Source organism: Megascapheus bottae, chromosome 7 (assembly GCF_031878675.1).
Source record: "Megascapheus bottae isolate mThoBot1 chromosome 7, mThoBot2.hap1, whole genome shotgun sequence".
Taxonomy (NCBI): domain Eukaryota; kingdom Metazoa; phylum Chordata; class Mammalia; order Rodentia; family Geomyidae; genus Megascapheus; species Megascapheus bottae.
The window spans coordinates 38,981,672-38,997,517 of record NC_143515.1 but is presented as its reverse complement, the minus strand read 5'-3'; the positions used below and the strand labels follow the sequence as shown (position 1 = coordinate 38,997,517).

Below are 15,846 nucleotides of genomic sequence, written 5' to 3'. Positions count from 1 at the left end.
ACCTTGCCCAGAGGACCGAGCCGGGCACGGATCCCTGCGCGGGGCGGCCCCGGAGCCCCTCGAAGCCGAACACCCGGAGCATTGTTCCCCCGCGGCCCCGGACGCATGCACGTGCACGCAGCGCACACTCACACACACACACACTCAACACACACGCGCGTGCGCGCTCCCTCCCCGCACGCCCCCGCCGCACACGCTCCGGGTCCGCCCCCCCACACCCCCAGCCCCCAAGGGCCTGGACCCCCACGGGGCGCGTGCACCCGGCCCACGAGCGCGTGCACGCACTCCACACGCCAAGGGACCCCCCACACACACACACACTCCCACCCACCACCAACGAGCCCCGGGGCGGCTCCGAGGCTCCGGCCCGCGTGCAGACCCCGGCTCCACGGACCCCCGCGCCGCCCGCGCCCGTCCTCCCCTCGCACTGCAGTGTTTTTATGAATGAAAATGTGGTATGCAAATGAGGGCGATTCAAGAAAACGAAATGGCGGAGCCTGGGCCCCAGTGGGCTCTGGAGCGGACCTGGGAGCCCGCGGCGCGGCGGGAGTCACAAAGTCACCGCGCACGAACCCACGGACCCCGGGGAGCCCAAGTCCAGAGGGGGGGGGGGTGTCAGATCTTCCGCGCGGACAGCCGAGGATCTGGGGAGGGGACGGGGAGGAGGGCGTCCCCGAGAGGGAGCGGGGGCCGCCTCGAGGTCACCCGCGCGCCCTTGGCCCCCGCAGCCCGCGCGGCGCCCGCCCCCTCCTCACCTCCACCCGGACGCGAACCCCGCGCCCCAGCCTCGGCGGGTCGGCGAGTCGCTGCACCGTCAGCCAAGCCCACCCGGCGAGTCCCCGCCGCGTCCGCGGACCCGGCCCCCGAGCCGCCCCGGCGGGGCGCCCGGTCCCACCCCGCCGCGAACTTACTCGTCCGGGTGTGTTTCTTCGGTCATTTTCTTGTTCACCTAGACGCCTGTCCCGCGGCGGGCAGCTTGGCTCCCTTCATCTTCCTGTCCGCTCGCCTCCCCCCCCCCACCTTCTTCACATCTCCGAGATCGCCTGATTTGGTGGTAGTGTTGGGGGGGCGGGGGGAGCGAGAGATGAAGGGGGCGCCGGAGCCGAGCGGGAGCCGGGGCGACCCGAGCCGTGCGCGAGGCTGGGGAAGGGGTGCACGGGCTGGCTCGGCGGAGCGCGCGCCGCAGCGCCGCCGGGCGGGAGGGGACCCGGGACGCCCCGGCCGCCGGAGGGGCGAGATTTGGGCAGGGGACCGCGGCGGGGGAAGAGAGCCAGAGAAAAACAAGCGCGCCTCGGGGCGGCGGGCACTGCCGCGAGGAGGAGGAGGACGAGGAGGAGGAGGACGAGGAGGAGGAGGCGGCGGCCGGACGCGGTGGGGGCTGGGCCCGGGGTCGCCCCCCGGGGGGGGGGGCGGGCCAATCACGGTTCCGGGGAGCGGTCGGAGGCCGGGGGAGGTGCGCCTGGGAGGCGGTGCAGGGCGCCCCGTCCGAGCCCCATCTCTCGACTCCACCGATTTACTCCATATTGGATTCTCACCGCCGCCAACAGGAGGAGGAAGTAGGGCGGAAGCGATGACGTCTTCCCAGCGGCCAGAGGTGGTGGAGTGCAAAAAGCTTCCTACTTGCGACCGGGGGGGGGGGGGGGAAGGCAAAAAAAAAAAAACTTTGTCCCCCCTACTGAGCATGCCCGGCCTCCCTCCCTCCCTCCCTCCCTCCAAGGCTTCCAGTCTCCCCAGGGCCGCCTAGCTACACAGTGTGTGTTGCGTCTGTCCGACTCCGGATCCTCTCTCCTAGGGCTCCGGGTTTTAGGAAACCCAAGGGGAGGGAGGGAGAGTAGAGGGGGAGGAGAGGTGGGGAGGAAGGGGAGGAGGCGGGAGCAGAGGACTCCAACACATCTGGCTCCCGTTTTGTCCCCTCCTTCCTTCCCAGCCCCAGGCTTGTAAATTGAGGAAGGAGGCGGAGACGGGGAGCTCTGGGTGCAGGAATGGAGTTGAGCTGCAGGGTTCCGGGTGATCCGGAACCCAGGAGCCAGTGCCACCGCCGAGGGGTGCGAGGGTGGGGCCCGTGCAGGTGGCGGCGTCGGTCCTCTACCCCCCCCCCCCCAGCCCAACCCGAGGGGCAGGGAAGCAGAGGGGCTGCGCTTGGCCCAGGTCCTACATGACAGGGGTATTCAGTTTCACGTGCATCTCGTGATCTTTGTTGTTGTTGTTGTCTTCCACCCTCATGACGGATGCATAGAAAAGTGTAAACCCTGCACAACCCGGAGACGTGTGCATTTCGGTAAACATGGCAGAGTTCAACCAAATCCCAAATGTGTTTCTTAAATCGTCCAGTAAGGGCCTCAGGCCCTTGAAAACCATCTTCACAAAGTCTGAGGTTACCAGCCCGCTAGGCTGTGGCATCGGGAGAGTGAGAGCTTCTTATGAGACTCCCTGTCACTGTGTCTTTATTTATTTATTTATTTATTTTTCTTGCCTTGACCTAGGACCTGTTGGGGGTTTTCTAGATGGTCCCATTCTGTAATGGGCCATGGTCTGACTTCCCGGAATGGAAATCATTTAAGTTGATTGAATCTGTGGTTTATTTCATGCCTTCTGTTGGCCTTAAAATTCCTTGTAATTTTTTTAAAATTTATTTATTTAGGCCAGAACTGGGCTAGAACTCAAGGCTTCTAGCTCTCGCTTGGCTTTTTGGCTCAAGACTGATACTTTATGGCTTTATCACTTTAGCCACACCTCCACTTACAGCTTTTTGGTGGCTAATTGGCTTTTCTATCTGAACTGGCTTTGAACCATGATCCTCAGATCTCAGCTTGGGACTATAGGCCTTACCCACTACTGCCTAGCTTCCTTTGTAATTTTTTTGGGGGGAGGGGGGGCACTCCTGGGCTTGAGCTCAGGGCCTGAGCACTGTCCTTGGATTTTCTCAAGGCTAGAGCTCTACCACTTGAACCTCAGCACCAGTTCTGGCTTTTTTTCTATGCATGTGGTACAGAGGAATCAAATCCAGGTCTTTGTGCATGCTAGGCAAGCACGCTACCACTAGGCCAAACTACTGGCCCCACTTTGTAATTTTTTAACAACACAGTCCCTCTATGCTGTCACTTTGCCCTTGGTTCCACAAAATTTCATTGCCAGTGAATGGTTTTTCTTCCGTATTTCCTGTCAGAAAGCAAGGGTTTTTGCCTCTTCCTTATCTTCAAGCATAGACTTTTCCCCATTCAGTGTGCTACTAAACAAAGAGAGTAAGCATTGGCCTTAAAAATTAGAATACAAGGGCCGAGAGTTTGGCCTAGTGGTAGAGTGCTTGCCTGGCATGCACGAAGACCCCAGTTCGATTCCTTGGTACCATATACATAGAAAAAAGCTGGAAGTGGTATTGTGGCTCAAGTGGTAGAGCTCTAGCCTTGAGAAAAGTCCAAGGACAGTGCTCAGGCTCTGAGTTCAAGCCCCACGACTGGAAAAAAAAAATTAGAACTCAGGGAAGGGGTAGGGAAGGGAAATGGGGACAAAAACATAAGAAGGGATATCAATGTGTGAGAAGTAATGCACACACTATCTGGTGAATGTAACTGTAACCCCTCTATACATTACCTCAATAATAAAAAAAAATAAAAAGAAAAAAATCACAAAGTAGAGTAGTCAAAAAAAAAACCCCAACACATAGAGTATGTGGTTTACTCCTAGAATCTAAACAATCCAGAGGATTTGCTACTCAAGAACAAGCCAAGCAAAAAAGTTGACTAGACTCCATCTACAAAATAACCGGCAGAAAGTGGGCGAGGCATGGTTCAAGTGGTAGAATGCCAGCCTACAAATGGCATGCGTGAATTCAAACTTCCATAATACCATTGGGCAGGAAAAATGGAAAGATATGTGATTTGGAGAGACATAATGTTCTAAAGATGATAGGCGTTTCATCTTGAGTCAGGGAGAAACTGGTGGTTTACTCAAGGCTTCCTGCTTATCACAGCCACAATCTTTGCGTATGTGGATTGGGGCTCCCCTTCTTTGCTGCCAGTTGCCTTGATGTAGTGGTAAGAAGGGCATTTGACTGGATGGAACACCTGGATTCCGGATTTCTCCTAGTGGACCTGAAACTCTTGAGAGTAAAACTAATATTAATTACTCAGGTTCACAGGGATAACAAAGCCAACTTTATCATTCTCTGCTCATGGGGTCATCAGGAATCTAAGAGGAAAGCTATAGAGAGAGAAGATGTGAATAGTTATTGCTATAGCCAGACCTTCACAGACTCAAAAGGCCCCACCCCACACAAACCCTGACCTTGGGATCCTAGCTCCCATAATGGCACTATTGTGGTTTAACTGTTCCTTTGAGGTACTTTGTTACAGCCACCCCAGCCAGGTAAACTAGTACCTACTCAAGAGATGGGGAAACTTGTTAGGTCCACACAGAAATTTACACAAGGAGTGTGGCATGATGCACAGCAGCCAAAATGTGGAAACAGCTCAACCATCTATAGATGGATGAAGGGACACAGCCTTGGTCCTTCACACGCTGCTATCACTCAGCCGTGTAAAAGAATGAGGCTGTGACACTACAATATGCCTGGACTTTGAGAACCTTGTGCTCCCGGAGAGAAGCCAGGCATAAAGGCCATACAGTTTGTGACTCCATTGATAGAAAAGTCCAGAACAGGCCAGTCCAGAGACAGGAAGTTGGCTAGGTTCCAAGGTTGGAGGAGGTGATAGGGTGACTGCTTATTGGGATGAGGGGAGGTTGTCTACATTTATTCATTTGTAGTGATGATGAGATCATCAGTGAATACTAAAAGAACCATCAACTGGATGATGATGATGATGGCAGTCAGTGCTGGGGTTGGAACCCAGGACCTTATACATGCTAGGTATGTATTCTACCACTAAAATACTTTCTCAGTCCTGAATGGTACAACTTATTTATATTTACACACAATGGAAACATTCAGCTCAAGATTTTGTTTTATGTGTTTATTGGCATCAATGCGTTGTACACAGGAATTTCATTTTGCCATGTCCATATGTGCACACAGTGTATCTCAATTGGATTCATTGTCTCGGTCACGTGCCCTCATCCCCGAACTGTACAATTTAAATCTGTCTATTTCAGATGTTATATGAATTATGTATCAGTAAAGCTCTTGAAAAAAAATCTAAAGGAAAACACTTGACAAAAGCAAGAGTTCAATAGTCTCTAAATCCCATATCTACCCAGATCTCCAGAAGAGCGAGATGGTTGCTCTTCTCCCTAAAGGTGTTGATATGGACATTTCTGAACTTCTAGGAAGAACACAGGAATTTATTCCTATCATGGTTACCCAACCCATCAAGATCTCTCGGGTCCACCCTGCAGCTTGTGTCCAAATAGCAAGGTGGCAAGTTTGGTGATTATTGACTTCTTCAGGTAGACAAGCTCTGTGAAGAGGGCGAGGAAGTCAGAACAATGGGAAATATTAGAAGGTTTAGCAGTCAGAGTTCTCAGTGGATTTCCTGCTGTGACCCAGACGATGGGGCGTTAGGATTTCCTTAGCCTGGGGTCCAGTGTTGGTAGGGTCCTAATCATATCCAGAACACAGGATTGCTGGAAAATTAAATAGGCTGCACAGCGAAGGAACGGTCGATTCCTGGCAGCTTCTCCCCCGCTCCAGGCAGCCGGATTACCAGACGTCCCCCACCGTTCCGAGTGCCGCTCAGTAAAACTACTACCGGAGGGGGCTCTGGACGGAGGAGGTATGGCAGATCCCCGCCTCGACCCCTTCCCTGAGCTCCGATCCCTGCGGGGACTCTGCTCCCGCGCCTCCGCGGGGCACCGGGGCGGCCTGGGGGACGGAGCAGACGGGTCTGTGGACCTGAGCGGCCGTCCGCACCAAACCCGCCCCCGGGGCCGTTCCTGGACCGTGGAGAGTAACGCGGCCCGGACGGCGAGCCTCGGAAGCCTGGCCGCGGAGTTCCGAGCCCGGCCCCTCCTCCACGCACCTCGGGACGCGCTCCCAGCCCGGCCGGCCCGGGGGAGCCCCCGGCGGCACCCCGAAGCTGGGCGCGGGGGACGGGGCGGGGCGGGGGGGGGGGAAGCCGCCGCGCAGCCCCAGCCCGGCCCGCCGGCCGCCCGGAAAGCCCGGAGCGCCGAGCCGGAGCGGCCCCCGGCTCACGAGGAAGCCGGCCGGGCCCGGGGCCTGCGCCTTCCCCCTCCCGGCTCGGGGGCCCGGGGAGACGTGGTAGCCTCCGGGGCGTCGCGCTCTCGCCGGCCGCAATCCGGCCTGGCTGGAGTGCGGGCTTCCCGTAGTGTGTGCGGGTGGGATCCGGGAAACCACTCTGCCCCGGGCATCCGGACCGGATTCGGCCCAGTCTGAGGTCTGCACGACCAGGCCGGCCGCCAGCCGCGCGGCCTCCGCGCCCCGGACCCCTCCGAGCCCGGCCGCCGTGGGTCCCCGCCCCGCGCGGCCGCACACCGCTGCGCCGGGCCCGTCCCCGCCTCACCCCCGCCCGGCCCCTTCGGCATTTCTCAATGACCGGCGCAGCGAGGACACTTCCGACGCGGGCGGGAGGAGGGGGGGAGGGTGTCATTAGCGCTGGGTTTATCAGTTCCTTCCGGTCCGCCCGGCCGGGCGCTGCGCTTCTGACTTCAGCAGGCGTCGGTGCCAGCGGGTGCCCGGGAGTTTGCAGCCCCGCTGCCCAGTCCCAGCTCCCGCTGGGCAGCGATGGAAACCCAAGCCCTCGGGTAACGCAAGGCGGTGATGCAAACTTAGAAACCGACCCGAAGCCCGGGAAGGATGCCACTCTCCCCCCCCTCCCTCCCCCGCCCCTCCCCCAGCCCCGCGGGCCCTGCCGGGGATGAATGGCTGGAGCTCGGTTGCATAACCGGTGCAATCCAAGTAGCCAGCGGGGCTGAGGCTCCGGGTCGAACCGTTATCCGGCGACGTCGTTCGTTTCTGCAGCAAGTCTTGGATTTTTAACTAAAGAGCTGGAAGGCCCAGCGGCACCCCCCACCCACCTTCCTCTTCCCCTTAATTCAGGTAGAATGAATGAAACGCCACCCCCACCGCTTCCTGAGGTCTCCCCACGCTGGGTAGGAGAAAGAAGAACCGGGTCGACTCTGCAGGCCACAAAAAAAAAAAAAAGAAGAAAGTTGATGTGCCTGTGCCTCGAGGAGGGACCGAAAGCAGGAAAGCATTGGCAGGGCTGGGAAGGAAACAGGATTTTTGTTTTTGTTTTTGTTTTTTTTAAAGTGTAGCCGCTGGGGTTTTGCCTGCAGTTTCAATTTCTGACTGTACAAGCCTCAGTCAATGGATTGTGCAAAGGGTCTGTGGCCGCTCGCCCCGCAGCCGCGGGCTGCCTCGCGGGAAGGAGCCCTGGAGCCCCGAGCTCTGCAGAGCTAGTGAAAGTCCTTTCAGCCAAGCCCCAGCTCTGGGAGACTTTCTTGCTATCGTTAGCTGTGCGCAGAGCCAGGGTAGAACAAAATAGCCAGCCGTATTCTTTCCAACCGTGTTTCACGAATGTGTTGTCGTTTCAGAAATTAAAGTGTGCAAAGAGAGGATTTCTCTTCTCCCAAACACCAAAACTGCATATTTCTTTGGGAGAGGCTTGGGGATTCAACCCCCCCCCCCTTTTCTGGGCCTCTCCATTGCTAGACGAATGCTCTCTCCTGCTACATCAATTTCCCAATATCCATCTGAGTGTGTGTGTGTGTGTGTGTGTGTGTGTGTGCTGAACTCAGACACTGTCCCTTAACTTCGGCTTCTTTCTTTCAAGGTTGTGCTCTACTACTTGAGCCACACCTCCATTTCCTGATTTTTACCAGTTGTTTGAAGATAAATGTCTCTAGGATTATTCTGCCCTGGGACTGGCTTCAAACCCTGTTCCTTAAATCTCAGTCTGCAGAGTAGCTGGGATTACAGACGTGAGTCACCAGTGCTGGCTTCCCACCTTTTACTTTTGAGACTGGATCTTGCTGTTTTAGGGCCCAGGTTGACCTTGCACTAGTTCCTCTTCCTGAGTCAACTTCTGGGAAGCTGGGATGACAGACAGGGCTGCAACACCATAGGAGGTACAATTGATTTCTTTTAAGTGCTAGTTTTTTCCTGAAATGAAAAAGCTTGTGGAAGACAACCGTTAGGATCATTATTTCTTATGTTGTATACTGATTCTTCCACTTGAAAGTGCTAGTTTACCTAAAAGGCATTGAATAAGGGTACTAAAGTGAATGAACTCAATTCCTACCCTCTGGGGTTTATGACATGTAAAGAACACTGAATCCCTGGGTTCAATGTCTCAGTACCACACACACACACACACACACACACACACACACACACACACACACACACAGAGAGAGAGAGAGAGAGAGAGAGAGACAGACAGACAGACAGACAAAAGCTGAAAGTAACACGGTAGCTCAAGTGGTAGAGTGCAAGCCCTGATTACAAGCAACCCAGGGACAGTGCCCAGACCTTGAGTTCAAGCTCTAGGAATGGAAAAAAAAAATAGGTGAGAAGAATAAGTAGAGATCAAGAAAAGAAAGGCTGCGCTTGGAGCATGTGGGGATCCTGGGAGTGACGACTGGAAGAGGAATGGTTTCCAAGATAGCCCAGAGGCCCAGAGGTTCCGACCTGTGTTAGGGGCGGGACCTGTTTTGATAACCCTAAGGGCAGAGGGAAGAGTCTGGGTCAGAGAGGTCACTCTGTATACACTAAACGAGGTGAAGGCCTTCTCTTTGAAATCCTGAAATCTTTTGTACCCAATTCACGGCTTCTGGTCATTGTAGTAGAATGTATAGTTATGCAAATGTAGGGCAAGTGAGCCCCATTGTTCTAGAGTTAGGGTGTCAAACCAGAGTCACAAACTGGCAGTTCACAGCCCAGATAAAACCTTAGGGAAGGTTTGTTTATTTTTTAACCTACAGTGTTGTTTTCTTTTTTTTTCCCAGAGTAAAACCAGCTGTTTAAAACTAGAATATTTTGTATAAAACTCAAGATTAAAAAAAAACTCCTTCCAGGTAAAGGAAAGTAGAAGGATTTGTCAACCAGGAATGCCAAATCCTTACTTGGTAATGATTGTTGCGGCTACTCTATCTCCTGGAGATATTGGAGTTTTGGCAGAGGTATGAAAGGAAGTTTGGTGCTGATCAAAGTGCAGACTCCAAGGAGGTAGAGCTTGACACTGGAGGCCTGGGCTTCTGGGGAGGAAAGACCCCAATCCTTCTCTAGAGCTCTTCAGTCTAGGTGAGCATAGCAAGCAGGGCACACTGGAGTAGCCCGAGCCACATCACAGGGAACAGCAGGGTTCCTGAAGAAATAACACCAATGCTTATCCAGGTTTCTAACTAACATAACTACCCTATCTGACACCTGGAAGGCTGCGGGGTCCATGTGAAAAGTCAGCAAATAGGATCCTCTGAAACATTGTAAGGAGGGATGCTGCAATCAGATTTTATTTTTTGTTTTCTTTTGGTCATCCTGGGGATTGAACTCAGGGCCTATGGTAGGCAAATGTTCTGCTACTGGGGCTATGCCTCCTCCCCCATTCAGATTTTACCCCTGTTGTTGGTGGTGGTGGTGGCGGTGGCTTGAACTCAACTCCTGAGCACTGTCCCTGAACCTTTGTGCTCAGGTCTAGTCCTCTATCACTTTAAACCTCAGCTCCACTTCCAGTTTTCTGGTGGTTGATTGGAGATAAGAGTCTCACTGACTGTCCTATCCAGCTGGCTTCAAGCCTTGATCCTCAGATCTCAGCCTCCCGAGTAGCTAGGATTCCAAGAGTGAGCTACCAGTGCTCAGCTTAGATTATATATTTTTAACTGATTGATGGTAGGGAGTAGAGCAATGGTTACTATTTGGGAAGAAACTTTCTTCCTTGAGAGAAAGAACACGTGGTAAAGCACAGTGACAGTAGTCATGAAGAAAGGTAACCAGTGCCAAAGGCACAAATGGGGTGTGCATGCCTTGGCTCTATGATCTCTTAGATATGGGGACTGATGGAGAGGTCTGGGATCATTTCCAAGTTTCTGACTTGGGAGGTTTTGTGCCTCCTGGTGCCCTTCACATGATTATGGTAATCAGTGAAGGGAAGGATCACTTAAGATGGAGCCATAGCATTGGCCTGGACAGAGGGAAACAGTTCCCCAGGGCATGACTGCAGCAGCTAGATTCCTTCCATCTTGTCACAAGTTTGAGGATGGATGATCTGAACTTTTTCAGATATAAAAATTAGTATATTTGGGCCGGGAGTTTGGCCTAGTGGTAGAGTGCTTGCCTAACATGCATGAAGACTCAGGTTCGATTCCTTAGCACCACATACATAGAAGAAAGCCAGAAGTGGTGCTGAGGCTCAAGTGGTAGAGTTCTAGCCTTCAGAAAGTCCATGAACAGTGCTTAGGCCCTGACCTCAAGTCCAGGACAGGCAGGAAAAAAAAAGTTTATATATTTATTTATTTGCCAGTCCTGGGCTTAAGCTCAGGGCCTGAGCACTGTCCTTGGATTTTTCTCAAGGCTAGAACTCTACCGCTTGAGCCTCAGCACCACTTCCAGCTTTTTCTATGTATGTGGGACTGAGGAATGGAACATGGGTCTTCGTGCATGCTAGGCAAGCACTCTACCACTAGGCCAAACTCCCAGCCCTAGTATATTTATTTTATAATAAAATAATAATTGGCACCCGACAAATTTAAGTGTAACTCCTCTGTACATTACCCCGACAATAAAATAGAATTAAAAATAATGATAATTGGGCTCTCACTTGTAGTGAGAAAACAGTTTAACTACCAAAGTAGCTACCCTTTGATTAGAGAAAAACATTGAGATAAAGAATTTAGGAGGACTGTTAAGAGTATAGGGGTTTGCAATCTAATATAGAGATATCTGGGCTCAGTATCAGGGAGTATTAGAGTTTACCAGAATAAATGCCCTATCGGAGTTATTTAACATGAAGTTGTCCTGTCTGTCTAGGTGTGTCATCATGGCATCATCATTGTAAGTCATGTCTTCCGCTCTCTCTCATTTAGGCTGTGTCTAATGCTTACTGTCTTTATTCCCTGTGCCCTCACTCCTAAGAAGACAATTGAGAAACAAGCCTAATACTGGAAGAGAACTGGAACTTTAATAGTTGAAAGAACATGATACCCCATATACTTGTGGCAATTGTGGCTTATTGAGTTATTTATTCTTTTGTTTATTTTGGGGGTATTGGGGATGGTACATAACACGCTTACCACTGAGTTAAATGCCACTTCCCAGGCAACCCAAGTGTCTCATCCAAGCTTTATTTTTATTTATTAATTCTTTTCCAGTCCTGGGCTTGAGCTCAAGGTCTGGGCCATTTTTTTTTTAAACAAAGGAGAAGCAACAGCAGCAGCAACAACACAGCTGGATGCCGTTACCGGTGACTCACATCTATAATCCTAGCTAGCTCAGGAGGCTGAGCTCTGAGGATCTCGGTTTGAAGCCAGCCTGGGAAGGAAGGTCCATGAGACTCTTAGCGCCAATAAACTTCTCAGAAAAGGTCAGAAGTGGCACTGTGGCTTAAATGGTAGAGCATGACCATTAAGTAAAAGATGTTCAAGGACAGCCCTCGGGCCCAGAGTTCAAGCCCCAGGACCAGCCCTACCACCACCTAACACTCCCCCCTCCCCAAATAAAACCAAAACACCTGTATTAGGCCCTGATTTAGTTTACTCTTGCGGTATAATAACCTTAACAAAATATAGTACCTTAAAATGACACACAAGGGGCTGGGAGTTTGGCCTAGTGGTAGAGTGCTTGCCTAGCATGCACAAAGATCCGGGTTCGATTCCTCGGTACCTCATACATAGAGAAAAGCTGAAAGTGGTGCTGTGGCTCAAGTGGTAGAGCACTCGCTTTGAGAAAGTCCAAGGACAGTGCTTAGGCCCTGAGTTCAAGTCCCAGAACTGGCAAAAAAAAAAAGACACATAAAATGCCATTTCTTACATATTTGTGGTCTCTTGCCTGATTGGCTCTCCTGATCTAGGCAAAGCCAGGGTAGATGGTTTAGGATTGGTTCCCTCACAGACATGGTCCTGTGCTGGTCCTGTGCTGGTCTGGTTTGTCTCTGTTGCACATGATCTGCTATGTTCCAGCAATCTGGCCCTCACAGGATCACACAATGGTAGGATGGGTCCCAGATCATCAAGAGGGCAGCCCCTACTGTGCATGCATAAAAACTCTGCTTGCAACCCATTTGTTAATATCCCACTAGTCAAAACAGTCTTATGGCAAACCCAGAGGTACTCCTTAGTAAATCAGTTAAGGAGTGGTAAATATGCTCTCCTTTTTTTGAAGAAGAGTTGTATCTCCAGGGATATGTGCATAAGATAAAAATTCATAGACAATTTACAATCTATTTTAATCCCTAACCCAAATTTTATAATCTAGAGAATTCATAATGAGAGTGCATATCACATATCTGATACATAGTTTGTGTATGTAGCAATACAATATAAGCCAGACACTGCTGACTGCATCTGTAGTTCTAGCTACTCAGGAGGCTGAGGGTCACTTTAAAGCCAGGCCAGGCAGGAAAGTCTGTGAGACTGATCTCTAACCATTAGAAAACCAGAAGTCAAGCTGTGGCTCAAAGTAGAGTGCTAACTTGGAGCAGAAAAGTTCAAGGACAATTCCCAGGCTCTGAGTTCAAGCCCCATGACCCATCCCCCTCCAAAGATATAAAATATATTATATAGAATTGTATGTATTCCATATATATGTATATATATCCTGTTTTATACAGAAATAATATTTGTATACAGGAATACTACTGATAGAACTAACTTGTACCTTTCTAGTTACTGATTTATAGCTAATTAAAGCTGCTCAGTGGTCAGTAACTCTAGGCATGCTTTCCTATAGAGCTCTTAGCTAGCTTAGTGAATAAAGAGAGAGGCAGCCATGAACTTGTTACGCTTGCCCTTTTCTCACAGCATGAAAATCCTGTCTCCGACATGCCTTCTTAAAATAGGTATGTTCCCTAAGAGATCTGGGCAATTAAAATGTTTGTAAACCAAAGCACATTTTAAAAGCACTAGAGAAATCTAATGATTTCAAGTTGTTCTAGATTGAATAATTTGGAAAAGCAAATAATCATCCCTCAATTCGCTCATTATATCAACTCAGATTTTATAGATAGTTTTTGTGCTACTAGAATTTGAACTCAGCCTTGGGCTTGCTGGGCAGGAGCTCTACCACTTGCTCTCTTCTACACCAGGGCTGGCCTTGGACTGCAATCCTTCCTGTTGCCTCCCATTTAGCTGGAAACACAGGTAAATCATCTCATTGTGTTTGTTGACTGAGATTGGGGAGGGTGGGGTCTTGTTAACTTGTTTGCCCACATTGACCTAAAACTGTAATCCTCCTGATTTCTGCTTCTTGAGTAGTTAGGATTATAGGTATGAGCCTGCTCCCCCTCCCTCCCATAGTTTTGAGATTAACTAAAATAAGACTCAGTTGTTTCGCTTTTTCTGGTAATGACAGAGATGGTGGTTATGGAGGTGGTGTGAGGGAAATGGCATAAATGAGTTTGGAACAGAAGCCTTCAGTTTGCCACAGAAGTGTGCTTGTAGCCCTGCCAGATTCCAGGCTCTGGAGAAAAAAGAGACAAGAAGTCAGAAAAGAGATGACAAGCGAATCAAGTGTAGCTCGAGATGCATGGTAGCTCTCACTGTGTCCTTCACGCTTCATTTGGGATCACTTCTCTGGGAGACGTCTTTCCCCTTTTCATCTAGGCTAGTGCTGAGACTGTGGTGTTCCCTCTCTTCCTTAGTCCTAGCTCTCCCCACAGTTGACCCCTTACCACTCCTTGGGGTACTGGGGATGGAATCCAGGTCCTCACAAATAGCTAGAGCAGATCTCAATCATGGAGCTACAGCCTCAGCCTTCCATTCACTTTTAAGTAACTGCCCCTCTGCTTATCTAGATTCTCTTCCCACTAAATTATAACATCTCTTATCTTCCTTTAGGTCGACAGTCACTGAGTACAAAGCCCATGCTCAGTCATACTTACTGAGTAAATAAATGACGAGTCACTCTGTTTGCCGTCTTTCATTCCCTCTGAAAGTACAAAGTCTTGCTTCATGCCACCATAGGAAGTGTTCTGAATGACTTCTTAGTGTCCCTGTCCCAGGCTCTTTAAGCTTCCAGGTGACAGATAACAGGCTGGGCAGGTCTACTGAGTTGGACAGTCCTATGAGGTCAGAGGACCAAAGTTCAAAAGCATATTAAGGAACTACCTGTTTCTAGATGCAGAAACAAGCTAGATAAGCAAAGAGCTACAATTAAGGCCATGTAGATAGGCAGGGTCTCCTCCGGAACTGTCACTCAGGCACTCAAAGTCCACATTCTAACACCAAGGTGCTTTTGTTGCCAGAGGGCAACCTGGTGCACATTTTTTTTTAAAGGCTGTACTTTTGTCAGTTGTTTCCATTTAGATTAGTGGGAGACTGTGTTGCTATCAAGGGTGTAACTCATTCATGATGGAGGCAGTGAAAATGAGGGCTTGCTTTTGGCTCTCCTAAGACTAACTCTGACACAGACCCATGTGCATGTACACAGACACGTCTTGGGCCACCCTTAGACGTGTGTGTGGGAGTCAGTGGTATTGGGGAGTGAAAGCTTATCCAAAACCCTGAAATTGTTGAGCTGTTTTTACATTAACCTCTTCCCATTATCTAGTGGTTAACTGGAGGTAAGAGTCTCCAGGTCTTTAATGCCCTGGCTGGCTTTGAACCGTGATCCTCAGATCTCAGCCTCCTCAGATCTCAGCTAGGATTATAGGCGTGAGCCATGGCACCTGGCTGTTTTAATAAAACTTTATTTATAAAATAGCCAAATTTGGCCCAGATAACACAGTTTGCACTGAAACCGAATTGAAATTCCACTAGAGCAAGACTTTTTGTTGAATTTGATATATAAAAATATACTCAGTAAATACATGATCTTCTACTGAATTTCCATTTCTATTGAATTTCCATTTTACAAAAAGAAAATTTGTGGAGGAGGGGAATGACACCAAAGCAGAGAGGTTAAGTAGGATGCCCCAGGTTGCCAACTGATACGTGTCAAATCCAGGATCTAGCCCATGGAATCTGGCATGAGAGCATGGTTCTCTTAAGCACCAGCCTTTGTAAGGCTGATACAGAAGAACATCAGCTGTTCTCACAGGAATTGGGAAAGGTTATTTTAGCTGAAGTCTTGGAGTATGGATTCACCAAGAAGAAAAGAAGGAGGGATGGGGAGGAGAAGCTTTACATTGTAGGATATGGAGACCCTAGTGTATTAGAAAACCAACCAAACAAACAAAAACCAGACTTCCAACTTCGGTGCTACTCAGAAGTGGAGTTGTGGCTCAGGGTGTAGAACACTGGCTTGGAGTGAAAAAACTAAGGGACTATGCCCGGAGTTTAAACCCTAGTACCAACCCCAAAACAAACACAATACAGACTCCCAATACAAAACAGCAAGATGGACAGGCACACCGGGAAGGATAGAAAAAAGCTCCTTAGGGAATGTACTCACTTTTCAGTACTTATGTGTCTGACACTGAGTTAGAGGTGGAAGGGGTGGAGATGAGGCTAAGCAAGTATTCTTGGGGCCTTGTGTGACATGAGAACTAATTTGAATTTTTAACTTGGTAGCAGATGGACTTCTAAAGCGTTTTAAGCATAAGAAAGAATGACCATATTTGCATTTTAGGTCAATTTTTAAAATTAAATTTTTATTTTAAAAGTAGATGGTTCATGCATATTGTACAACAATCAAAATCTGAAGAGGTCTTCCTCTTGCCTCATTTCAGCTACTGTGTCTCTGACTCAAGGCACCCACCATTTCTAGTTAGATAGAAGATT

The 15,846-nt window shown here is 50.0% G+C and overlaps 1 protein-coding gene across 1 annotated transcript in view; it reads right to left on the bottom strand.

The window, feature by feature from the left end:
- Positions 1-1,357, bottom strand: part of Spred2 (sprouty related EVH1 domain containing 2) — a 121,962-nt gene extending 120,605 nt beyond the window's left edge. Inside the window, exon 1 of the mRNA XM_090336788.1 lies at positions 912-1,357. Coding sequence (XP_090192914.1) covers positions 912-937 — 26 coding nt within the window. The 5' untranslated portion in view covers positions 938-1,357. The remainder of the gene's footprint in view (positions 1-911) is intronic.
- Between the last annotated feature and the right edge of the window lie 14,489 nt (positions 1,358-15,846).